At 39.4% G+C, this 27,117-nt stretch overlaps 1 protein-coding gene across 1 annotated transcript in view; it reads left to right on the top strand.

Moving 5' to 3' along the window:
* Positions 1 to 19,261, top strand: part of TRPC6 (transient receptor potential cation channel subfamily C member 6) — a 35,741-nt gene extending 16,480 nt beyond the window's left edge. The window contains exons 6-11 of the mRNA XM_031049590.2: positions 1,048 to 1,312; positions 4,109 to 4,304; positions 5,910 to 6,113; positions 12,454 to 12,537; positions 15,956 to 16,031; positions 17,434 to 19,261. Of these exons, the coding sequence (XP_030905450.1) occupies positions 1,048 to 1,312; positions 4,109 to 4,304; positions 5,910 to 6,113; positions 12,454 to 12,537; positions 15,956 to 16,031; positions 17,434 to 17,585 (977 nt within the window). The 3' untranslated portion in view covers positions 17,586 to 19,261. The remainder of the gene's footprint in view (positions 1 to 1,047; positions 1,313 to 4,108; positions 4,305 to 5,909; positions 6,114 to 12,453; positions 12,538 to 15,955; positions 16,032 to 17,433) is intronic.
* Positions 19,262 to 27,117: the final 7,856 nt, after the last annotated feature.

The raw sequence follows: 27,117 nt of genomic DNA, 5'->3' as shown, positions 1-27,117 counted from the left end.
GTAAGGTCGTTTTGACTAATGCTCAGCATCACTGGGTATGAATGTATTATAAAGCTGTAAAAATAACTGACTTTTTATTAAATGGTTATGTGTTAATTAGCAGCTCAAATTACTATTTTTCCAAACGGCAGCCATTGTAGTATAAAGTATTCATTTATTTTCCTGGCTTTACAGTAGAGTAAACATGGATAGCAACATTCTGGGAGTAGAGAACCCATCCCAGCTTAACCTCTTCTCTTTGCCTGAAGCACAGTAGTGAATTGAAGTGTCCCACATCATCAGGTAGTGCCTTAATCTCCAGCAAGGAAGTATTCTGGAGGATATTGCTTTAGAATTCTTCCTCTGACACTTTTCTATAAATATTTCTTTAAGTACAGGTTTGAACCTGAATTCTGTCCTCTGCAGCTGAGTGTGTTCCCTGTCAAAGACCAGTGTCACATTCACTGATCGATCTAAAGGGTGTTCAAGTAATTCACACAAGTGGATTAGCTTCAACAGAAGAGATTGATAGAGATGACGATAGAACAGGTGATGGAATGAGAGTCCAGTGTGTGCCAGGAAAGGGCCATAGCTGTTTCACTATGAGTAGAAAGGATGAAATAAATAGAAAAAGTAGAGAAAAATTATTGTTCCCACAGGTTTAGAGTTATGGAAAGCATTTAATGACTCCAGATCCCCACATCAAAGCAATTTGTTTTGGGTAGCTAAACCAAATCATATTTCTAATTTAATTTATTCAATTGACACTGTAAGGTGAATTTTACTTAAATTCTCTAGCAGGCTTGGATTCAACTCCCAAAAATTTACCTCGGTGATCTTACAGCCCACATTTATAAGCAATGGAGATCTAATCAATAGTCAGTGGAGCTGTGAAATGTTTCTAGTGCTACCTGGCTCAATTCAGTTGGTTAAATATAAGTGATTAGCACTGTTTGAATTACCCAGGGTTTCTTCCAGTTTTGTCAGTTGCTGATTCCAAAAAGAGCTTCCATAGATCTGTACAGATATCTTCAAATGCTAACAGAAATTCTCATCTTTTGTTTCTAGCCAGAATAAACTGGGATCCATCTGATCCTCAGATCATATCTGAAGGCCTGTATGCAATTGCAGTAGTGTTAAGTTTCTCCAGAATAGCCTACATCTTACCAGCTAATGAAAGCTTTGGACCACTGCAGATATCACTTGGCAGAACTGTGAAAGACATCTTCAAATTCATGGTGATATTTATCATGGTGTTTGTGGCTTTCATGATAGGCATGTTTAATCTCTATTCCTATTATCTGGGGGCAAAACAAAATGAAGCATTCACAACGTAAGTACAACTGATTAAACTGTGATGATTGTGGCTGGTTTTATGGAAAAAACAGTTGCTTGCATTGTATGTATTAAGTTTAGTAATTGTTTTATAAGATTTGCATCTCTTAAACATTTGTCTTGGATTAAATAGTCATTTTCTCTCTTGTTCTAGTGTTTAAAGGATATATTAGGATCAGAAACTCAAGCTCTGATTTCAAACAATACCATAGTAAATTGGGAAAGACAGGCTGGGAAGCTGTGATATAGTTGTCCTTTATGTGAGAGAGCAGCCAGAATGCCTGTACGTTTGCCTAGGGATAGATGAAGAGCCAGTGTGAGCTTACAGGTCAGGACAAGAAGGCAGAACAGCATGGGTGATGTTGTAGTGGATGTTTGCTACAGAATGCATGATCAGAAAGACAAAGCAGATGAGGCCTTCTTCAGACAACTGGAAGAAGACTCACACTTGCAGAATCTGGTCTTCATTGGGGATTTTTAACCACCCTGATACCTGCTGGAAGGAAAGTACAGCAGGGCACAAGCATTTCAGGAGGTCTCTGGAGGGCATTGACAATAACTTCCTGACACATAATCAAGAAGCTAATGTGGAGAGGAGCTTTGAGACACCTGACTTTTACAAAGAAGGAAGGAATGGGTTGGGTATGTGCAGGTTGGGAGCAGCCGATGGTCGAACCTGAGATTGCAGAGTTCAGGTTCCTTGAGAAGATTGAACAAGGCAAATAGCAGGACCACAACCCCAGCCTTGAGGAGAGCAGACTTCGGCATTTTTCAGGGAAGAATCTCATAGCATATGGCCCTGAAGAGAAGGGCAGACCAGGGAAGATGACTGATTTTCAAGAATGTCTTTTCAGTGCTTAAGATTGGTCCATCTCAATGGCAGAAAATCAAGCAGAGGTGTCAGGAGGCCTGTGTGGATGAACAAGAGTTATAGGCTAGTTGTGGATAGACCAGCTGGTTGTGATGCCAATCAGAAAGGACCTTGAAGGCTTGAGAAGTGAGCTGCAGGAACGTTGGGAAGTTCAACATGGGGAAATGCCACATCCTGCCCCTTGGAAAGAAGAAACCTATGTATCAGCTGGGGCTGACCAGCTGAAAAGCAGTTTGGCAGAAAAGGAGCTGGGGATCCCGATGGACAGTGAGACAGAAACACGCCCTTGTGGCAAAGCCTCCTGAGCTGCAGTAGGCTCAGGATGCTCCTAAAAATACAACAGTACCTCAGACCCCTTCAAAGATGGGCATATGTCAGATGATCTGGCACTGCAATCTGTAATAGCACTCCATGCACAGGGCTTGCTCCCAGGGTTGTTCAAGGATTTCAGGACAGGCTAGGGACTTGTGGGACAGCATTCTGTCTGTGAGGGAGTTTGAGTCAGAGTGCAGCGTAGCAGCTCCCTGCAGCACATGGAAGCAAGGCTGGTTCCTCCATCATGGGCTGCAGACATCTATAGTTGAAGCAGACTAATCACTGCAGTGTGATACACATGAGAAGACATTTGTAATTTAGTTCAGACAATTCTGCATAGTCTTACAGGTTAAAAAAAACCCTAAATCTAATTCCTTTTTTAAGGACTGCCTCTCTATCGTTTCCAATGGCAATAACCAAGTCCATCTTGGGAGGAGAAAATATATTCCTTTTTTTTTTTTTTGACTATTTCCTTAGCTGCTCTTTTTTTTCCTCTCCACCCTAAAAATAGAAATTCTGAATTGACTGTCTTTCAGGGGTTATTTGGCATACATTTGTCATGCCTCTCCTTTCTAGCTGTGATTTTAAGATAAATCACTTCAATGGAAACTCAGTCTTCTGTGTGCTCTGCAGCTCTTGCCTGCTTCATTTCTGGCTGTCATGATCTTCAAGCTATTGCTGTTACGAAGTATACTCAGCCAGGAAGCAAACTTGGCTAAGAGGGAAAATAGTGTTTCTTTTTCCAGTATTATTACTTCACACAGTAGATAAAGTACCTAAAACTACAAAACAGTAAAGTCACAACTAAGAATTAGGGGGGGGGGGGGGGAGTAACTTTTTTTCTTAACAATAACATGATAAAATCCAAAATCTGCTTTGCAATGCTACATCTGCATTTTTAGAGGTGGGGATATGAGATCTCTTCATCAAAGCAAGAGGAAGTATGTCTTCAAACAGGTGGAGATAGATAGGAAAAAGTACCTCAGAGATTTGGATTTATCTTTATGTGTGTATATATATATATAGTATATATATATATCAGTATCCCCTACACCATGGCTTATTGCCTTTGCCCTGGATTGGTGATATAGTGAAAACTCAACTGGAAGTTTAAGCTCTGTGAGACCCATTTTTTGGAAAATGCTGATTTTCAGTCAGATCCTGTCTTCTTCACAGTTTCAGAATGTCAGTCCTATTAATGGTGAAAATAATTAATTCTAAGTGAACTAATGGTGCAATTAAAATAACATATTTACAGGTTGATTATCTTTATTTAGATTCACATTACCATCAAGAGCATAGCATATAGATTAAAGTAGTTAACAAGTGAATCATTGTAATATTCTTTTAAGAATGTGTATGTAATTCCTAAATGGAATCAGATGGTTTTATTGTCAGTCCTAAATACTAGAAATCTTATATTATGAAACAGCCTGTACCTATGAAATTAGATAGTCTGCTTTTTCTGTATAATATCACTGTGGTAGAGGTCTACATTATAATGGAACAGTTTGTACACTGTGTAAAAATGGTAACTGGCAATTTGAACAGTAAGAATATACAGCTTTTCTTCAGTAACATATGCATGTGTTCAATTTCTCCTTTCAGTGTTGAAGAAAGTTTCAAGACATTGTTCTGGGCTATATTTGGACTCTCAGAAGTTAAATCAGTTGTCATCAATTATAAACACAAATTTATTGAAAATACTGGTTATGTCCTTTATGGAGTCTATAATGTTACCATGGTCATTGTCTTACTCAACATGCTTATTGCAATGATCAACAGTTCATTCCAGGAAATTGAGGTAAAAATTCCATTGATTATGAAATATCACCACATCTACTGTTACAGCTAATTGTCTAGATCTGAAAATTTTCTTGTTGACATTTTATTTAAGAAAAATAATACATATTATTTCTCCTATATAATAGGGAAAAATACCCATTCCTCAGTACATTTGTATTATAAAATACCTGGAAATACCCAGCTGCATGTGCTTGCAATACTAAGAACTAGACTGGACTAAGAAAGTGTTGTTGTACTGTGTTATGTTCCTGAAGAGGAAGGGTTGCATTGTGTGACTGTGAATCTTTCATTTGCCTCACTTGTGGTTATTACATAAATACGATTTCTAAGTAATAACAATGAGAGGGAGTAATGCCCCTATGCTGCAGGAATGTTCTTCCTATGTGTTGACCTTGCAAGCAGGTCTATAATACATTGTATTATTCTTTTATTTAAACAACTGTTGCTCTAGTCCTCTGCTGTGAACAAAACTTTACAGAGTAATCAGCAGGGCTACTGAAAATCAGTATGAACTTTGCATGCATGGAAAACAAAGGGCTAAATTGTTATCATTGTTTAGAAAAAAAGGAAGAAGATACCCAGAAAGTTAGGCCATCCCAACCGTCCCCGGTGACACAAGCAGCACTCAGATTTGACACCACTTTGATCCCAGGTTCTGATCTCTAGTTTGTGGCAGTGGTGTTGTCCAACTTGAGCAAGAACAGCGTACATTCTTGAGGGAGGCTCAGATTCTTCTGACTCAGGAGGCCACAGAACAAGCTATCAGGTTCAGAGCAATAAAAATTAGGCTGTTATTCCAAAAGTGTGGTGACTGGATACAAACAGCTTCTAAAAAAAGCTACAGCAATATTGTGTCATGTCCTTGAACATGATGTCAGTCCTTTCTGCAGGAAGCCATCTTGAACTTTACAGGAAGGAATAAAGTGAGTGTTTTGGCTGTCATTAACGTTAAACATAAACCACAGTGGTTATAGCCTATTTGATTTAATTATATATTCCAGCAAGTAGAAGGAATTAGATGAGAATCACCTCTTTTTTGTCATGTTTTAATTAACAGAGTAAATTTTTAATTTAAAGTTCCAATACTATGTCTTCTTCACAAACCAGATTATAGACTAATTGCTACAGAAGAGACCAGTAAAATATCAGTCTTATTGAGAGGTGTACATTTTTGTTATGTTAACAGGATTTTTCCATTTACAGAGGTCCCATTGTTTCATGCAGTTTGAGTGTTGCCATGAAGCTTTTACTTGGGCATTGTACTGTGTGCTTTTAAGTCAGAGCTTTTGTTCTTATCAGTGTATTTACAAAGAGGTCTGTCTCTGTAAATCCTGTATTGCAGACTGTTAGCACTCACTCTGGAGTAATCAGTGATTAAATCAAATCCACTTTGTTCTTCTGTAATTGCTTAATTTTAATGGGTTAATAAGAACAGTTCCATTCACTGAAATTCACTTTTCACAGATTATAAACAAGTTCTTGATCTGTTTGAAATTTATTTCAGCCAATTACATTCAAAACACAAGATAAGGTTTAGCTAGAGCATCTTCAATAGTCAAGGTGGCATTAACAGTTTATTAACAGCCATGTTTCTGTTTTACAGGATGATGCTGATGTAGAATGGAAATTTGCAAGGGCTAAACTTTGGTTTTCTTACTTTGAAGAAGGGAGAACTCTTCCAGTACCCTTCAACTTAGTGCCAAGCCCCAAATCTTTGCTTTATCTCCTACTCAGAATCAAAAAATGTATTTCTAAACCATTTCTGTGCCAAAAGAAGAGCTTTCAGGAAGATGCAGAGATGAACAAGGTAATCTTATAATGTGTATACTAGCTGCTAATTTTAAAAGATAAAACAAGTTTTAAGTTCATTTTTGCTGTTGACCTGTTCTCATGATTTTCCCCACACAGTCCATACTGAAGTCAGTCACTATGTACAGGCTTAAATTCTTACTTTGTTTTTATATAAGTACTTGTCTACATCTCCAATTAGTTCTAAAGTTTAGAAATGCCATTGTAAATTTACAGTTCTTCCTGCTTCTTGTCATGGAATCAGAGAATAATTCAGGCCGGGAGGGACTTGAGGAGGTCTCTGGTCCAACTTCTTGCTCACAGCAGGGTCAACTCTGAGGTCAGGCCAGGTTTCTTAGGGTCTCATCCAGGTAGATCTTGAAAACCTCCAAGGATGGAGACTGCTCAGTCTCTCTGAGCAGCCTGTGACTGTCCCTTATGGGGAGTAAGTTGCTGCTTTTACCTCTCAGTTGAATATGTCCACTGTCTTCGCTCTTCTGTCCTGCAGCACTTGAAGACCCCAATTCCATCTCCTCAGTGACCTTCCCATACACACTGCTATATGATGTTAGGTGTGTCTGAATCCATCTCCACTTCTGAACAAGCCCAGATTTCTGTGTCTCTTCACAGGAAAAGTGTTCCAGCCCCAAACAGCTTTGTGATCCTCTGCTGAACTTGCTGCTGTTTTTTAACACCTATCAATCTGTCCCTCAGCTCCTCTTCTCAGTTCATTTTCTGTCAAGCTGCTCTCCATTCTCTTCATCTGCTGTCTCAGCATCCATTGATGCAGCCCATTGAGTCTAATGGACTTGCCTGGGTCAAGTTCTCTCAAGTAACCCCTGACTTGACCCTCCTCCACAGCTGCTTGTTCTCCTTCTCCTTGAATACCTCCACCAAGTGCAGAGACCTGATAGACTGTTGGTGAAGCCTGAGGCAAAGAATGGGTCAAGTCCTGAGCACTGGCTGAATCCACTGTCAGTAAATCCGCTGCCCCACTGAGCAATGGGCCCACTTTTTCCTTGCTCAGCCTTGTGCTGCTATTCTAGCAGTGTAAGCTCTTTGTGCTGTCCTTGCAAATGTCAGCTTAAGAGGAGTTTTGTTGTTCCCCACACTACCCTCACATGCCTGGGCAGGGTTTATAAATTCCTCCTTTAATGGAGGAAATTCACCAAAGCTGATCTGTGACTGCCATCCTCAGCTGGACAGGGGAGAGGCAAATGTAACAAAAGACTCATACAGGATGAGGACAGGGAGAGATCACTCACCAATTACCGTCATGGGAAAAACAGAATCAACTTGGGGAAATCAGTTTTAATGTATGACTCATCAAATTAGAGTTGGGTAATGAGAAATAAAACCAAATCTTATAAACACTTTCCCTCAGCCCTCCCTTCTTCCTGGGCTCAACTTCACTGATGAATTCTCTAACTCCTCCCTCCCCGGCCAGTGCAGCGGGACAGGGTAGTGGGAGCTGTGGTCAGCTCATCACACGTTATCTCTGCCACTCCTTCCTCTACAGGAGATGTCCTCACTCTCTTTCCCTGCTCCAAGGTGTGGTCCCTCCCACAGGAGACAGCCCTCCATGAACTTCTCCACTATGAGTCCTTCCCTCATGTCTCTGGCTGCTGTTGCACAGTAACTTTTTCCCCTTCTAAAGTATGTTACTTTGGACAGTGGTGCATCTGCCTTGGGGCCAGCTCCTGTTGGCTCTGTGGGATATGGGGAATCTTCTAGCAGCTTCTCGAAGAATCTGCCCCTATAGCTGCCCCCACTACTGACACCTAGCCATGCAAACCCAATACAAGCCCGTTTGCTGCTTCCTCTGAGAATGCAGCTGCTTTTTATTGTGAAGCATTCTGTTATGTTTTATTTACACAAGTGCAGTAAAAGCACTTGAATTGATTCATTGCTGTATCTCATGGGCTTTTTTAAAGAGTTTGTAGTCAGTCTGGTTTTTCCTGCAGTGTCTTGGTATGAATCAAATTAATTTCTTTAGGAGAACATGGGACATAACACATGGTAGTTAGGTGGTATTTGAAGTGTAGACTAGCACTGTTGTAACAGGGTAAGGAAGAAGAGCTTTGCAAGACAACTGATCAAAGGTAGTGAATAGGAAGTTGAACATATAATAACACACAAAAAAAGAAATTACAGATTTGTCATGGTGGCAGAACAAATGTGTCATTTATGGGAATTTTAATATGGAAAGAATCTTTGTTAAAATGTGCAGTAATCTAAGCAGAGGTCCTTCTCAAGGTAAGGAAGCCCTTGAGTCTGTAGTCAATAATCATTCATTATTAGACTGGGACCAGTAAAGAATTTACATGCATCTGTCAGCACTCTGTCACCAATGTGATGAGCACTTTTACCATCACAGTTATCAGTTGAGGAATAAAGAAAAGAAATTGGTTGCAATTCTGGGGAAAAATACTGTGCCTATAACAAGCCTTTGCCTCTGGTTAAGTTCATAATAGTCTACAAAAACAAACACAGGTACTACAAACACTGTCACCAAAGTCAAGATTCTTATTAACCTCAGATGTCTCTTGTGCTACCAGTTATTTTTCTAGCATTTCACAGATCTCACTTAATTTTTGGGGGAAGTTTAATCCTCATGTATTTAAACACTCAATGGATGTGAGACTGCATTTGCTGAAGTTTTTGATGACTGACATTTGCAAAACTTTTCATCAAGCTACTTGATGAACATCAGTTTCACAACTGCCATGAGTGATAAAGACATCACTGAAAAATTATGACTTTAAGGAGCTGCATATAAACTTCAAATTGAGTGTTGGCAAGAAACAAAAATCAAAGGTAATTTTTCCTAATTCACTTAGTTTGTGACTTTGAAAGCACTGAGTAAGATAGAAGCTGTTTTTTAATGACTTTTTAATATGAAATTTATGTGGCTGTAAAACAGATTCTCTTAAAATCCTGTTCTTACACCCTAAGAAGAAGCTGTATTTTTTCATTACCTTCCAGAATGATATCCAAACCTAACAATTCATATATTAATGCTTTCTGCTCACTGCAGATTGCGGTATAGCTAATGCTAAGTGAAATGTGCTTACTCTCTAGCTAAGGAAGCTATAAAAGTGTAAATCAAAAAGAAAACAAAATAGAAAAAACGCTTTTACATTGAAAACCATAAGTAAAGCAGCTGAACCACACCTATTCATTCCTCAGCTTTTCCAGCAGGGTGACTTGATGCTACCAGAGGATTACACTTTTACTTGCCTTTTGGACCACCACATACTGTGGCACTGACTTTATCTGAATCTATCAGATGCTGCCATCCTTTGCACTTCTGAAAAGTAACTGAAGTGTTTTTGTGCCACATTTTGACTCACTGTTGATGATTCGCTATTGTTGAGTCTGTTTTATGTCATCTTTTCAAAGGCATTCTCAGGCTTTTGGGGTTTTGACTTTGGACTCATCCTGTGGTGAGCTGAGCAGGTTGGTGCTGCTGTGAGTGCTGAGTAAGGAGCTACTTCTGCAAGGAGCTGCTATAAACTCAATGAGCTGTGCAAAGATAAGAAGAGATCTGGAAATACCTGACTCAAGATTTGTTGGCTGTGTCTGTGCTAGTAAATTAAATGAGACAGCTTATCTGGGCACAAAGGCAAACTCTGGAATGGCTTGCCCCTATTCAAGTAGTTTTCCTCCCAACATAGGGTTGCTGCAAGCTATTGTCCCAGACTACTTCATTTGCCAAACTGTGCATAAGGAGGGAGACAGCTGCTCTGGTGCATATTCTACTTGGGAGGACACTAAAAGTTTACTGATAGAAGACTTTGGATTGCAATACCCAGAAATGTTAACAGACACTTGAGTTTACTGATTCACCCCCAGCCTGTGGGCCTTTCTCCTGCAGAGCCTGCATCTTCTCAGTGCAAAAGCAGCAGCAGCACCAGGGTGAGTGTAAAGACAAGAATTAGGATGTGAAGGGCAGAAGTTCTGCCCCTAGAGCCAGCTCTGCCCTCACTACCTTTGGCAGAAAACAAAGCCAGATGCCATCAGTGCTAGACAGCAGGTGATTTACATAGCTGTGTTCAAAGTGTAGCACACCAGAAACCAATTTCTTGAGACATATTTTACATACAATAACAAAGGCTGTGAAGATGTTTTCTTTCAGGCTGTTGGTTAAAACTTGCAGATTTCTTCTGTTTCAGGCTAGAATTAATGTTTTAAAAAACAAGTGAACAAGAAGCTCAACCCAAGAAAGGGGAGAAATAAATGAAGAAAAAGGAGTTTTAAAGAAACTTACTTTGAGTTTTATTCTAGATTGAAAAGCAGCCTTGTGAATTAGAAAGTTTATGGTTTAAGTGTTGCAGAACATGTTCATCTTCCTAACCTGATAGATGATGTATCTAATACATTTGCTTAAAACATGGTCCTTCAGAATAGAAATAAGGAAGAACTGGTTATTGAAATAATTTTAAACCCTCATTCAAACAATAAAAAATGTTAACTTTTACTTACCTGGCAATAAAACAGTTTCTGAAATTTTCACAAGTGACCTCTGGTTATGGGAGCGCAAATTCTGAGTCCCTTCCTTCTGCCCTTCTCCTGCATTGCAAGTTGCCAGCTGCTTCTGAAAACTGGGATTTAAGATGTTAACAAAGTGCTTACAAAACAGCTGCAGTACTTGCATTACTCTTTGATTGCATTAATTTTTAAATAATGGTAGAGAAAAAAAGTTGAAAGAAGAAGGTGTTTTCTAAGAGCAATGATCCCTGTGTGCTGCATTGCTTCTTTCACACCACTCTTGGAGGAGGGTTATTTTTGTTCGGGTTTTTTTCTAGACAGAATAAATCCAGGGTTTATTTGAATTGCATTTTTTTCCCCTCCTGTTATTCATGTGAAAACGTTCAATAGTAACTTAAAAAAATGAATTCTAGTTCAGTCATCAATGTGACAGACTGAATTTAGTAGTAATTCTGAGAGGAAAAAGTCACAGGCATGAAGCTTAAAGAGATTTGTGCAAAAAGGAAGTTATAATGAAATCTTGGTAATCTCTGCCACCAAGTGGTCATTCAGCAAAGTACAACAGATGTTCTGTGCTGTTACTGCTACACATAAGCAGGTTTAGTGGAGTGATAACGCTTCTAATTTATGTGCCAGCTTCCAAGGTGCTGTAGCTAAGTAAAAGTAAATTATTTTGTTCAAAAAAATACAGAATATTGAAGTGTATAATTTAAAATAAAAATGTTACCGTGTGTCTGGTTTTATAGGCTTGCTCTTTGTCACAACTAATTTCAACGTGTATTACTGGTTTTGCTGTTTCTAGTGAAAATCAGGTTTTAGTTAAGCACTGGATTAACTTTTGAAGTGAACCAATGTAACATAAATTTGAAACCAGTGACCACCATGACAGATTACACTTAAAATACATAATAAAAAAAAACACACCTAAAATTAAGAAATAATAAAAATAATAAAATTAAATGCAGTTGTACATTAAATGTAAACTTGTAAGTAACAGGATCATGAATAGTATCACAGCTGCAGACTAAGTCCTGCTTATTCCTCATCCAGATCAATCATGTTTTATATTTCACTTTCTTTTTAATTCTTCAAACTACTACCCATTGAACTCGCCCCATTATCAATCTAAAGTTATATTAATTTCACTTTGACGGTTGCTTTTCACTCTTACTGCAGCCTGATCATTCAGCCAGAGCTGATGCTTTAGTCCTCAAAGATGTAAATCAGTAATGAAGCCTGCAGTTTACATCCTTGGTGTTTTATCAGGCAGTGATACCCTTTCAGTATGTTTAGTAAAGAAGATGCTGCTCAGAAATGTCAGCTGATAATTTTGTGCTCTCTGGTGTGACCTGAATAACAGATTACATTCAGCCATTAGTGCAAGTGAGTGGAAAAGCAAACGCCTTGTGCATTTTGTGGTTGTGTAGGTGGCATTAGATGTGGGCAAGTGCATGAAAGAAGGGAAAAGAATAATGCAGCTACCTCTCCTTCTTTCTTGACTTCTCCCACACCATGCCCTGACTCCTTCATCCATTGCCTATGAAGCAGTGGTGCACCAGTATTGCCCTCCTCCTGATGGGGGTCCACATCCTACACAGAGGGAAAGGCTGTGAGGAGGTGTCTGCTCTGCTTTGATCTGTTGAACATGTTTAGGAGTAGGTGAGAGGCAGAAGGAGAAAACTTCCCAGTTCTCACTTTCTTGCATCAAAGTCTGAAAGGGTTTGTTTCATGAGGACTTTACCACAGTAATTGAATACTTCCCAAATTGAGTTTACAGTTAGTGTTCTGTCATACGATATATACATGAGGTAATTTAACCATATTGTGCTTCTATTTATTTTGCACTGTAAATTATGTTTCCATTTCAGCTTGGTCAAAGGAAGCAATCAAGTATAAGAAGCTCAGATGAAATTCACTTAAACAGTTTAAACAATCCTCCAAGGCAATACCAGGTAAAAAAAAAAACACTTTATTTGAAATGAGATCAAGTATAGAACTGGCAGACTGACAGCATGAGGACAGTGTTGAATTTATGTTTAATAATATAAATCAAGAATAAATCCACAGACCTTGTATATATAATAAGTAAATGCAATTATTTAGGCATTTGCAGTACAATCAGGATATTTTTCTTCACTTGTAGCTTATGTTTTTAAATGTTTTTAATTTTAGAGACAGGTTGAATCCTCAACTGCACAGTGTGAATTAAAAAAAAACAAAATGAATCACAGAATCTTCCTGCTCCATCTGCTGAAGTTGCTTAGGTTATTGTGTCACACCTTTATACACCAATACTTCACACACTGCAAATACCTTTCAGCCTTTATGCTGTCAGTACAGTCTGTTTATTCTTTGTCTCCCAAATAACTGTAATGCAAACCTCTGTGTATTTAAGTATGAAGAGACCCAGCACAGTCCACATAAAGCTCAGCTGTTCTGGTCCAGAGGCTTCTCCTTTCCTTCCCGTATTACTGCAAAGCTGGTGGAAAGGAAGAAGCAAGACCTGCATGGGCCAAGATCATTTGAATGCAAAAGGGTATAGAGAGTAAGTTCTTTAAGGCAAAAAAGTTTTCCCTTTGGGCAGGGTAGCTTGGCTCCACTCTGACATTGTGCAGTTTCTGCACAAGTCTTTTCTAAAACCTCCCTGATTTTTTCACAGCCAATTTCATTATGCAGTGACAGATGTTAAGATTACAAATGTATCCTGAAATGTGAGAATATGTGGCTTTGTATTGGAAACATTCTTGAATTATTAGAATAAACAGTACAGCTGCTGATCCTGCAAGCATGACTGTAGTGATGGTCTGGAATCACTAATCACGGATGATTCACCCCACAACCACCTCTGGTCAGGTCTGCTACTGTGGAGACAAAACCAGACATATAAACCTGTGTACATTTGTGTCTTGTAATGAAAACCAAAAAGTATTGTGTTGTCCTGGATTGCATCATATGAAAATACTAAACCCAAAGTATTCTACAGAAATGCATGAAAGACAGATCCTCAGAGGTAATTAGATACCTTGTTCTTACTCAAGTAATTTGAAATAATGGGAGAATCATGGGCAGAATCCATTTTTCCTGAAACAGTGAAGTTTACACTGGAATTTTCTGGCCTAGGTTCCACTTATTATTAGCAGAGAGGGTAGTCATTGTAATATTGTGATCTGTTTGATTCGAGACCATCTTAAGAACCTGAATGTACGCAAGTCCATGGGACATGATGAAATCCATCTGTGGGTCCTGAAGGAGCTGGCAAATGAAGTTGCAAAGCCACTGGCCATCATATTTGAAAAATCATGGCAGTCAGGTGAAGTTCCTGATGACTGGAAAAAGGGAAATATAACCCCCATTTTCAAGAAGGGAAAAATGGATGACCCAGGGAATTACAGATCAGTCAGTCTCACCTCTGTGCCTGGCAAAATCTGGGAGCAGATTCTCTTGGAAGGCATGCTAGGTCACATGAAAAAGTGCAAGGTGCTTGGTGACAGCCAGCATGGCTTCACTAAGGGGAAATCCTGCCTGGACAATTTGGTGGCCTTCTCTGATGGGGCTACTGAAGTGATGGACAGGGGTAGAGCAGTTGATGTCATCTACCTGGACTTGTGCAAAGCATTCGACACTGTCCCACATGACATCCTTGTCTCTAAATTGGAGAGACATCAATTTGATAGGTGGACCACTCGGTGGATAAAGAACTGGCTGGTTGGCCACATGCAAAGAGTTGTGGTCAATGGCTCAGTGTCTGGCTAGAGGCCAGGAATGAGTGGTGTCCCTGAGGGATTGGTGTTGGGATCGGTCTTGATTAACATCTTTGATGGTGACATAGACAGAGGGATTGAGTGTGCCCTCAGCAAGTTTGCCGATGACACCAAGCTGTGTGGTTTGGTTGATACGCTGGAGGGAAGGAATGCCATCCAGAGGGACCTTGACATGCTTGTGAGGTGGGCTGATGCCAACCTCATGAAGTTTAACCATGCCAAGTGCAAGGTCCTACACCTGGGTCTGAGCAATCCCAGGCACAGCTACAGGTTGGGCAAAAAGGAAATTCAGAGCAGCCCTGCGGAGAAGGACTTGGGGTGTTGGTTGATGAGTAAATGAACATGAGCCAGCTTCAGTGTGTGCTTGCAGCCAGAAAGCCAACTGTATCCTGGGCTGCATCAAAAGGAGCATGACCAGCAGGTCAAAGGAGGTGATCCTGCCCCTCTACTCTGCTCTCGTCAGACCTCACTTGGAGTATTGTGTGCAGTTTCTGGTGTCCTCAACATAAAAAGGACATGGAACTGTTGGAACAAGTTCAGAGGAGGCCACGAGGATGATCAGGGGACTGGAGCACCTCCCGTATGAAGACAGGCTGAGAAAGTTGGGGCTGTTCAGGCTGGAGAAGAGAAGGCTGCGTGGAGACCTCATAGCAGCCTTCCAGTATCTGAAGGGGGCCTACAGGGATGCTGGGAGGGACTATTGATCAGGGAGGGTAGTGACAGGACAAGGGGTAACGTGTTGAAACTTAAACAGGGGAAGTTTAGTTTGGATATAAGGAAGAAATTCTTTACTGTTAGGGTGGTGAGGTACTGGAATGTGTTGCCCAGGGAGATTGTGAATGCTCCATCCCTGGTGGTGTTCAAGGTCAGATTGGATGAAGCCTTGGGTGACATGGCTTAGTGTGAGGTGTCCCTGCCCATGGCAGGGGTGTTGGAACTAGATGATCCTAAGGTCCTTTCCAACTCTAACTATTCTATGATTCTATGATTCTATGATTTTAGTTGTCTGAGATGAACTGTGCTCTCAGGTTTGCTTTTCTGTTGATAGAGGGAATTAAAGGTGACTACCACAGATATGTATATTTACATTAGAAAGTAACTGTATTTGGTTAAATGAGTCCTAGCTGAGGTGCTTAAATGACACTTAGAATTGTGGGGCTCATTTTCTCCAAGTCTAGCATTAGGAAAAGTTAACATATCAAATATAATCTAAAAAAAAATTAAATAAATTGATAGCAAAAGGGTTTAGCAGTTAGCACTGCTAATCATTTTCTGGTAGCAATAAAGGCTTGATGGTTTCACCTACATGGAGATCAAAGCTGCAGCGGTCTTTTTTAATCATTCTGATAGACTTTAGTATCAGGTTAGGCTTCGTGAATGATAATATTTGTAAGATGTGTTTAGTTTTCTAACTTTCATGTAAATATATGTGCAGATTTATAAACTTTAAATATGTACCATAGATAAAAGCAGATATTTTTACATTATATTCCTTTTAACCTGGCAAGTCCTCTGCTGAAATGTCTGAATGTAACACAATGTAACGGAGCTCATATTTTAAAATGTCACTAGAAAGTCCAACTAAGAAAACTAACTTTCTTCTCTGCAGAAAATAATGAAGCGTCTCATTAAAAGATATGTACTGAAAGCTCAGATAGATAAGGAAAGTGATGAAGTCAATGAAGGTAAGTTGATAGGACAAGGGGTAACGGGTTGAAACTTAAACAGCATGGGTTTAGACTGGATATAAGGAAGAAATTCTTTACTGTTAGGGTGGTGAGGCACTGGAATGGGTTGCCCAGGGAGGTAGTGAATGCTCCATCCCTGGCGGTGTTCAAGACCAGGTTGGATGAAGCCTTGGGTGATATGGTTTAGTGTGAGATGTCCCTGCCCATGGCAGGGGGGTTGGAACTAGATGATCTTCAGGTCCTTTCCAATCCTAACTATTCTATGATTCTATGGTTAATTGCATGTTTATCCTTAGCCAGATAATCAAAACAAACTAAAGGGTTTACATATGCCACTTGAAAAAATGTTACCAAAATACTTAATTTGCCTGTCTGCTTGGCAAGTTCAAGATGTAAAATTAACATGAAGTTAAGGAAGAGATGCAGCTTTCTGTCTCTGCTCTCCCATCAGAGACTACTACTGATCTAACCACTTCTTGTGGAAAGTGTTGCTGTTTCTAATAATGACCATGCATTTCCCATGGTGAAGCTGCATTTAATGCAGCAGTTGGTTTGTGGCACTTCTGTACATATTCCCCATTGTGTGTTCTTATTGCTGATTCTTATATCTCTCTCTACAACTACCTCACAGGAGGTTGTAGTGAGGTGGGGTGTCAACCTCTTCTCCCAAGTAGCAAGCAATACGACAAGAGGAAATGGCCCCAAGTTGCACCAGGGGAGGTTTAGATTGTAGGTTAGGAAAAATTTCTTCTCTGAAAGGGTTGTCAAGCATTGGAACAGGCTGCTCAGAGATGTGGTAAAGTCACCACCCCCTGGACATATTAAAAGATGTGTAGATGTGGCCCTTAGGGACATGGTTTAGTGGTGGATTTGGCACTGCTAAGTTAACAGTTGGACTCGGTAATCTTCAGTCTTTTCCAACCTAAATGATTCTGTGATTCTATGATCTCTTTTGCAGCAGAACTGCAGATTCCATTTAACTTATCATTTGAGTTTTGTGAACTCATGTGATCTCCCACAGTTCTGCCTTCAGGTTTGGTTCCTGAACTGCATTTTCATATTCCTATCCCTAAGTCACTGTTCACCAATGAGCAGCAGAAATCTGCTTTTTGTGTTTCAGCAAAGAAATCCAGTGAAGGCTCTGTAAGAGTGACAGAACACTGGAACAGGTTGCCCAGGGGGGTTGTGGAGTCTCCTACACTGGAGATATTGAAGGCCCGCCTGGACAAGTCCCTATGTGATGTACTCTAGGTTACCCTGCTCTTGCAGGGGGGTTGGACTAGATGATCTTTTGAGGTCCCTTCCAACCCTTGGGATTCTGTGATATCTGTAAGATATTTGAATATGCTAATTTTTTTCTTTGTTTCTTAATTGTGTGGTCTTCTAATGTCTGTTACAGGTGAACTGAAGGAAATTAAACAGGACATCTCAAGTCTTCGGTATGAACTCCTTGAGGAAAAATCTCAAAATTCTGAAGATCTGGCAGAACTTATAAGGAAACTTGGGGAAAAACTGTCAATTGACTCTAAGGAAGAAGAAAGCAAGAGATAACCTAAATGTTGAAGAAATGCAACAGAACATTAACAATTCACTCCAAGCCATATTTCTGTTTCACTCAAGTCTAGCTCACATTTCTACAACAGATTCAGAAATTAAATCATTCCAGTTCTTTATTGAAAAAAGAGTGACAAATCCCCTGGGTGTACAGCAGGGAGGAGATACCACTTGAGTGAAGATATTTATTCTTTACCTGCTGAAGAATAGTCAATTTGAGATAATTTTAATATTCCATTTACATCTTTTAGAATTCCAGTGGAATCTTGATAAGCCCAGTCATGAAAGATTACAAGCAAAAATCTTAACTTTTCCTACATTAACTGATTATTTTTGCAAATTTCCTTTTATAGATGTTCTTACATATATTTTAGTGAAGCAAAAAAGGAAAATTCCAGGCTTTTACGTGTTTATATCAGAATAAGCTATTTAATTTTTCAAGTATTCCCAACTAGCAAAAAAAAAAAGCTATCTGCTTTTCTCACAAATGTAGAGGATATTAAAGGAATTTATTTGAACTTTTCATTGAAGAGATAGGTAGCAGAATACTCACACACTGTGTTAACACTTTTTCCTTGTCACCACTGGAGTATCCTGAAAGATACCTAGGTTCCAATGGGAGTTAGGACATCAGGAAAGAAATATTTTTCACCAAGTTTATGAAAAGCTATTGCTGAGGCCTAAAGAAAAATTATTTAATCAAAAATAATTAATCCTTGAAGTTCTAATCTGTTCCAGAATTTCCAGGTTCTTCAGCTTTTATGTGTTGAACTAAAAATCCCAAACTGCAGGGTAGGGTTTGGATGTAAAGCCAGTAAGAGGTTTATTTAAGGTAGAAGATACTAAAATATTAGATGCAGGCCCTCTCTCTGAATTATGGGAACATCTTACATTGGAGACCATGTTTTCCCACAGTTAAAATTGTTTAAATACTTGAAGTTTGTTCAGATCTATCGTTAGCAAACAAAACCATGTTATTGCAAAGGTTTATGAAATATCATCTTTGGGTTTGCATCCCTTGTCCTTTTTTCCTTTGAAGAAAGCTCAGCTCTTGTGCTGTGTTCCCTAAGAATCATTCTATGAAGAATCTTCCCTCCATGTCATCAACAGAAGCCTCCAATGCTTCCACCCTACCCACTGCAATACTACTTCCATCTCTGTTAAACTGATGAAGAGGTAGCCCATGCCATGCCTGGCTGGTAGATGCATGACTAGCCAGCTAATATGTCCATGCAGGACAGTCAGCTAGTTTCTGTCTCTCCAGATAGATCTGGCTAAATTTCGTCTATTTTTCCTCCTCAGTTAATAGAGCAATTTGTTTTCTCTCTTCTGACAGTCAGCAGTTCTGTTGCTGTTAGAAGCATATATTACATTGGGGATCTCTGTTCCTCTTCAAGCTTGGTTAAAATTAGTGAAAGGGCTGTGAGAAATTGTAACAAGAACTTCAAGATTTATAATGCTCCTGTAAAAGCCTTGTATGTTTAGGAAGCAAGGCTGAAAATGGCTTGTCAGTAATTGCTTTTAAATCAGCTTTGTGAAACTTGCTTATTGTGGAATGTAACAGAATGCTTCCACTTCTCTCTTTGAGGCTGGAGGTTATTTTTTAATGGATTTCTAGATGAATTTACTGATAGTCTGTTTTTAAAAAAATGTTGGTGAAATCACTGTGCATTTTCGGGTTAAAAAAAAAAAAAGATTATATTAGAACAGGTTTTGAAATAATGTGGAGACAAGTGGAAGGGGGGGGGGGGGGGGAGGTTGTCCTGCCTGGAGAGCAGTGGAAGCTGCTGATCAGTTCAGCCTGCCCTGAGGGGATGTGTCATGGTTTGTCATGGAGGAACTGATCAGCCTTTTGCTTGGCCCATTAGTTTAGCCACAAGTGGAGCATGTGGAACAATTCGTGTCCTGTGGGCTGAGTTATGAACTCAGGGTTTAGAAACTTGTAAGGCTTCTTCCTCTGAGGGAGAAGGGAAGTGAGATTTTCAAAGGTAGTAGAGCAGTTTGTACTAAAAACCACAGTGTGCTGACCTGCTACCGAATAGCCAATGTCATAGCACCTTTGATCATGAGAAAGCATTACCTCATACCCTGCAGCATTTCCTGCAGTAATCTACGGGGGGTACTGCAGACTCTGAGATGACCCAACTGGCTGGTCTTTGCCAGAAGCACTCTGGGTTCTGTGCCAGATGTTGTGTGGAAAATTAAGGCAGCTGGGGTCATCTTGGGCTGGAAGGCAGCATGACCCTACCTTCACTGCCATTCGTCTCCTGCATGGTTCCTGCCCATCTCCCTTGGCCAAGACTGGCCACTGATTTTGAGCTCCAGGTTGAGTATTTTGGGCCTGGTTTTCTGAAGCCATAAGAACTTACTATGGCTCTATTGAATGAGCATGTTAGAGATCACACTGCTCAAAGCAGATATCCCATTTTTGGCAAGCTCTTCAGAAGATCTGTTGGTCAGAACTTCAGGTAACAAAGACAGTCTAAAGTTCACTTTGGGTAATCAAAAAATCCTTATTTTTGGTCATTGCAATGTACAGTTTGGATATGTGGTCCTGTGCTAGATGATGGTAAAACCCTCATAAACCCAATGTAAGGAAACACATAAACACAGTTTAAGATCCAGCACTTTTAAAGTGAAAACTTTAACTACAGAGGTAAAATGTACACTGTGAAATTGTTTAAGCCCAAATTTTTGACTTACCTTAAAACTATAAGATCACAATGTATATATTGTATTTCATGAAGAAAATACATATGGATTTTTTAATTCAATGAAGATATTTTATATGTAGTTATTACTCATGGAAAAATTTGTTAAATATATTTGAAAAGGTCTATTGCCAAATGTAATGTGACAAGCAATGTAGTATTTAAAATGAGCACAATATCAAATATATTATTCTGATAAAAAAAATTAAAGGTACCAGACTAAAAACACCTTTGTGATGCATTGTATGAACACGTTGGTCCTTCACTTTGAACCTTTGTTTGCTCTTGCTTGGAAGACAGCAGTGAGACAAATAGGGTGAAATAATTTGCTAGCAACACTAGTACAAAAAAGGTTTCACAGAAAGAACGAACGTTTCTTCATATGTGATTAGACTTGAGGTCAAATATTTTGTCCGCTGTGACTAGTGGTGACTGATGTTAGATGTTTCAGAACATCTGTAATAGGTAACAGACATTTTGCATCCTGCATAGTTCTCCTAGTTTCTAGGAAGACAAGATTGACACAACTTTGATGAGGAAGTGTTTCCAGGGTCGGTTTTGTTTTGGTTTTGGGTTTTTTTTTTGTGAGCTGTTAGCAAGATAGTCTTGCTACCTAGTCAGTGGTTTCTTTAAATAGTTATTTTTTGAGCTCAGCAATTCACAGTTTCTGCAGCAGCAGCTTACACATCAAAACCAGACCGACTATGCAAAAGTATTGCCTTTACAGTTTCTTTATAATTTCTGAGTATCCCTAACTATTGGGAAAAGTTCATACATCATGGAGGACTGCAAGCTTAAGGTACTCAAGATTTACAGTAACAGGTTCTGAGTAAGAGCTACAGGGTTTCACATATAGATCTGGATATTCCAGATTAAAATCTCCTGTATTTCACCATATGTTACAGCACTTCCAGGCCAAGCCAATGAATCTTACTAGTTTTAGAGGTGGGATTTACATGTTCATCTGGTTTTAGCCATAAGGACTGCTGCATCAGAGATCATCTAGACTTCCTTTATGTTCAGTGGATCAAAATGGTCAAAGACATGATTTTGTTTCGTGTTATGGTAGGCAAGTATGCTAGGTGAGGCGTACAGTAGAAGGGAACATTTCATTCCAATTACTCTAAGAAAGCCTTTGCAACTGTTGCTGTTGCAATTATATAAAATATAATGAAGTGTGAGAAATCCCAGCTTGGCAGAAATGAGCAGTGCAGTACACTTCGGAGCCATGACCCATCCCAAATGCTCATTTACTTGGAAGTGCTTGAACCAATGAGGCCAGCTGTTGAGAGAGGCAGGATCTAATCTGCCTCAAGAACAATCCAGCCCATCCCCTAGGAACTGCGGATGAATACAATTTTTCTTTACTCTGGGACATTATTACGTTTTGTCCTTTTTCGTTAAGTCTAATTATTTGTAGATAGAAATGGAAATACCCATTTACTGCATCTACCTCAGACATGAGAAAAACTGTACTTACTGTGCACATGGCAACAAAATTCTTGTTGCTCAACCAGAAGCTTTATGAATTTCATATCCCATGTCTTAATATCTTGGTGAGCATATATATATATATATGTCTTTAAAATTTACAAAGTACAGTTTGATCTTGGCAGTACTTCAGCTATGGCAGCTGTATCATCTAATTTGCTAAGAACATGTTCTCGTAACTGCTGAGTCCCAAAATGCAGTTTTGACCAATGAAATCTTTTATTTGCCTCTCAGAGATTTCCCTCAAGCCTGATATTTGTAGCTGAACATTATAACTAATATGCCACATAATGTGCAACTGTGCTCATTTACAGAACAGTGAGAATTGTCTTTATGTTGAAAATTGCTCATTTTTCATGTAAGTATTTAACACTTCTTTAATTCATTAGAAAGTGCTTGGTGTATAATATTTCCAAGCATTTATGTTCCTGCTTAAATTTTAATTTGGCCTGTGGAAAATAGAACTCAAATGTAAAAGTCTGTGTTTGGAAAAATACTTGTGCTTCAGGAGTTCATATCAAAAGAGAAGTTAGGTGAGGCTGAGGAGAGTACCTTAAACTCCATGCGCTTAGGAGGCCAGGGAATCCCATACGACACACTGCTCTTCCCTGGTGTGTATGACCTTGAGTAGCTCAAAATATTTCATTTGTTCTCTTTTTCCATTGCTGTAAAACACAAGTATCCTGTTCCTCTTTATAGTCTTGTCACCATCCTTCATGTGACAGTGTAGTAGGGATCACAGTCTTCCAGTGTTTTCTGTGTCCAATCAGTTGTATTTTAGTAGCATCTGGTTTTGGTTTAATCTTTTCAATATTTTGTGGTTCCGCTTTTTGACATTTACTCTTTGCTCCTTTAAGTGATTGTCCTGGGTTCAGCAGTATCAGCCATTTTTTCTCCTTCTTAGTAGCTGGTGCAGCACTGAGTTTTTGACTTTCGGCCTGGGAACAGTGCTGATAACACCGATGTTTTTAGTTATTGCTCAAATGTTTAGTCTGACCAAGGACTTTCTGAATCTTGTGCTCTGCCAGGGGGGAGGGGAAGCCTGGAGGAGGTAGAGACAGGACATCTGATCCAAACTAACCAAAGAGGTATTCCATACCACAGCATGTCATGCCCAGGGAGGTAACTGGGAGTTACCTGGAAGGGCAAGATCACTGCTCAGTCAGGTTGGGTATCGGTCAGCAGGTGGTGAGTGGTTGTATTCTCTTCACTTGTTATTTCCCTTATCATTAATATTATTGGTGGTAGCAGTAGTGGTTTGTGTTATACCTTAGTTACTGGACTCCTCTTGTCTCAGCCCATGGGAGTTACATCATTCTTTCAATTCTCCTCCTTATCCCTCCAGGAGTGGGGGAGGAAAGTGGGGTGGAGAGTGGGAAGTGAGTGAGGACTGTGTGGATGAGTTATGACTGAGCTCAAACCACGACAGTGGTGGATCTCCAATCAAAGTAACTGAAAAAGATCAGATCATATATTCTGCAAAGTACAGTTAAACAGATAAATTATCAATAGCAATATTTGTATGCATTTTTATGTATGAAAACTTATATCACTTTGATATTTCATTGTGCTTTATAAACAACGAGTATATTCTGGTAGGTTTGCACATTCTGTCATAAAGGGCATAAGTAAAACAACAAGTAGTCCAAAAACCTTTTGACTGCAGGCTAGTTAATGGATTTGACTCTTGGCTAGTGAATGGATTTCTGCTAATAAATTTATTTTCCCATGACCTTTGTCAAGCCGTTCAACTCTCTGTTCCTTAGCTTCTTCATTTATGCCACAGGAGAATGATACTGATGTAAAAGCGGTCAAGTGAGTAGTTTGAGGAATTTATAAAAGACAGAACTTCAATCCTTTCTCAAAGGGAGAATTTCCTTGCTTCCAGAAAGGATTAAATAAGATATATAAGAACTCCAGTGGTGTAATCCATTCACTTCAGTACGGAAAAAAACACAAGATTTTGTGGGTTGAGTGTCTTCATAGCAAAAGGCATTGCTATGGGATTATTCTTGAGAACTGCAGTTCTAAAGATTTAATTTAAAATACTTACTGAGCCAGTCCTATTTGTAGCCCAATTACTCAGTTCCATCTCCCCCTGGTATATTATGTCTCATGACATACTTCTAGATGGAGAAAAGTCACTGACACAGTAAATTGTTTAAAAACCTGTATATCATGAGCAAGCCTTTCTAGCAAACAGAAAATAAGGTACTATATCAGGTTGCTATAAAACCATGTTGGTAGCAAAAGATGTAAGGCTACTTTGGGCTACGCTAGAACATGTGTAATCTCTTCTGAGGTGGTAGTTCTGTTTTTCAAAAGGAAATATTTCTCCTAGAAGTGACCTTGTGCTGAATTTGCCAGCATAATTTACTAATGCTTAGAGTTTCTTCCCTCTGAAGTGGACCTTACACTTTGGTTTGCAATTTATTTGGGGAAACTAAGCTGCCTGATAAAGCCACATCCGTTCATCAGAGACATCTCTCTGCTGCAGAGAGAAGTACCTACCCTACGGGAGGCTGTTAACTGCAGTAGTATCAACAGTGGTAAAGCCAAGCCCTGGCATGACCAAGAAAGATTTCTCAATATCAGAGCAAGAGGAAATAAAGATGAAATCACTCCCAAAGAGCCTAAAGTACTTTTACTGCCTGAAGCTTGCCTGTAACCACCCATGAATGTTCCACATGTCTGGTGATTTTGTCTCTTCTGGGTCAGATATCCACAACACAGATAACTCAGCAAGCCATCTAGGCTTCTCTTATGAAAACCCATAGAAAATTCTAAGGCACAATTTTAAATGTCTAAAATATGCCAACAGAATGTGCTTGCAAAATGCCTCTTTCTCTCCACTGCTCAGGCAAGTCCCACCCATTGTCATAAACCCTTTGTAATCAATGTCAGTGAAATCAAGCACCAGTCACCAGCACCTTCTTCTTCAGGGCATCCACTCAGCTCAGGCTTCTGTTGCCTGAATGGTGCTTCAGAGGTGTATCCTGCCTTCAAGTGAAGGCACAGTTCCAATATAACTCTAGTAGTAGTGACTGAAAGACAGCTTCTGACAACTTCTGAGGTGTACGGTCCACCAGACATCTCAGGAGAGTTAGATGCATAATTCCTTTTTTGCCAAAAAACGTATGGCAGTGGGTGTCCACACATGAACAACAGGCAAAGAAACCATTAACAACTCACCATTAACTTAGCTGGGATGCAAAAACATATTTTTTGTAGTGCTATCCAAAATACATACAATTACTCTCTGGATCAAAGAGAGGATTTGACATTGCCTAGAATCTTATTTTATCCAGTTTATGAGAATTTGATTCCCTCTTGATACACTAACACTGTTTTATGTGAGTCCCAATAACCAGCATCTTCCACTGAGTCCATCCCTCTAAATGTCTTAACTGGGCATGTAAACACAGGAGGAATCATTCTCTTTTCAATAAATCAAATATTTTAACAATTTTATTTCTCAACTGTATTTCCATGTTTCCTCATCTACTCTTTTCCTAAGTAGCAATGAGCTTAAAAAATAATATCCCACAGCAGTGCCTTGTCCCTGCCAACATAAACTCATTATACAGTGGCCAGAGGTTTGAATTAACAAGTACTGTTAGGAAATAGACGTATTGATTTAGTAACAATTATAATATAACTTACTTATCTTTGTGCAGTAGATTTATCAGTGTCATGGCTAATTGCATTAAGCACATCAGCTGTCCAGAAATCTTGCTATAAGAAAGAGAAAAAAGACAAAAAACCCACTTGTCTGAGCAAACTCAATTCTGTAAATCAGAACCACTGTCCTCATTCTTATTTCTTCTTGTTTACAGTGTAAAAAGATTTTTATTATTATAAGCAGGCCCTTAAAAGCCCAGCTTCTGCTAGGAGAGTTTATCCTTAGCACTGCAAGTGGCTCTAAAAAACTTAATATAGATAAATCACCTTCATCAGGTTGTACCTCTATAAAACTCAAACCTTATCACTTGGTTCATATTTTACCTGTACTCTCAGGCTGTGGCACAGGTGAATGTGATGGATGTCCTGGTTGGGCATCAGAATAAATAAAATACATCCAACCCTGATGGTCTGGTGGCTCACTCTCTATTCCTACAGCCATGAGCTCTATTTTGTTGGGAATGTGCATGTAACCTGCCTGCCAAGTGTGAACACAAGCCTTAAGCAAGTTAAAACTTGCACCCCATCTAGTTTATTTGAATGAAGGTGTTTGTTAAAAAAAAAGCCACAGACGGAGTCACAGCCCATGTGAACCATCAAAGTGTGTTCAAGAGTATTCCTAGCTGAAGTGTATACAGACCTGACATAGGAATAGGATGTTTGTGTGGCTTGAGGTCACTGTTGCAATGCCCACAGTGCTGTCATTTGGCTCCATATAGCTCACTCAGGACAGATAAATCCACCTAAAATCCTATAAATCGTGTACAATAAGGCTTTATATCAGTTATGCAGGTGCTAAAATGACAGCCATCTAAGAGCAGCAGTGCTACACAGCTCATCCTTTGGGTAACATGGACCTATGGCACCCTTATTCTACAATGGAGTGAAAAACTATGGGAAAACTCAGTGTGATTAGAGCTAGCGATTCTGTGAGGTCTCTCTGGCACAAGCTGACTAAGAAAACCACAGAAAATCACAAGCACAGACATCACTTCCTACAAATGTTTTAAACAACTTGCATTGATCTGTTTGTATTAATTTACAGTGTATTTTCTTGTGTGTGACTTCTTAAAAAACAAAAAAAGCATGGCACTGTTGGAGCTACTTACCTTAAGAGCAAACCTATTATTTGAGATTCAGGCAAACTGAACTACAAAGTAAACCAAAATACTGCATGAACCTAATATCAACAGCATAAAGCTTTAAGGATGAAACTGGGAAAAAGTTCAGTGAATTCAAGACCTGCATTTTCAAGTCACCTGCAAGAGCACAACCTACCACGCTGCGGCAGTAGTTCCCTGGTTTTGCTCTAAAAGCAAGTGATGCACTGACTGCGTTAGCCCTTTCAAACCCGGCCCTGTTGGGCCTCATCTCACTGAGCAGCGCTGGGGAAACAATGCTCACACGGACACAAACACACGCACTGTTTTATACAGACACACATATGTACAGATAAATTTATACATGTTACAGACAGATTCATATAGACACATGTATATACTATATAGATGTATATATTATACATACACATTCACACCACAATCAGCCTTATTTTATTTTTATGGTGCCTAGGGCATACAACTTTTCCTGTAAAGCAGACCATCAAATGAAAGTATGACTGCAGTGAAACCACCCAAAAGCTACAG

The sequence above is a fragment of the Melopsittacus undulatus genome, chromosome 2, assembly GCF_012275295.1.
Source record: "Melopsittacus undulatus isolate bMelUnd1 chromosome 2, bMelUnd1.mat.Z, whole genome shotgun sequence".
Lineage (NCBI taxonomy): Eukaryota > Metazoa > Chordata > Aves > Psittaciformes > Psittaculidae > Melopsittacus > Melopsittacus undulatus.
The sequence above is the reverse complement of the archived record's forward strand: the minus strand, read 5'-3'. Positions and strand labels throughout refer to the sequence as shown.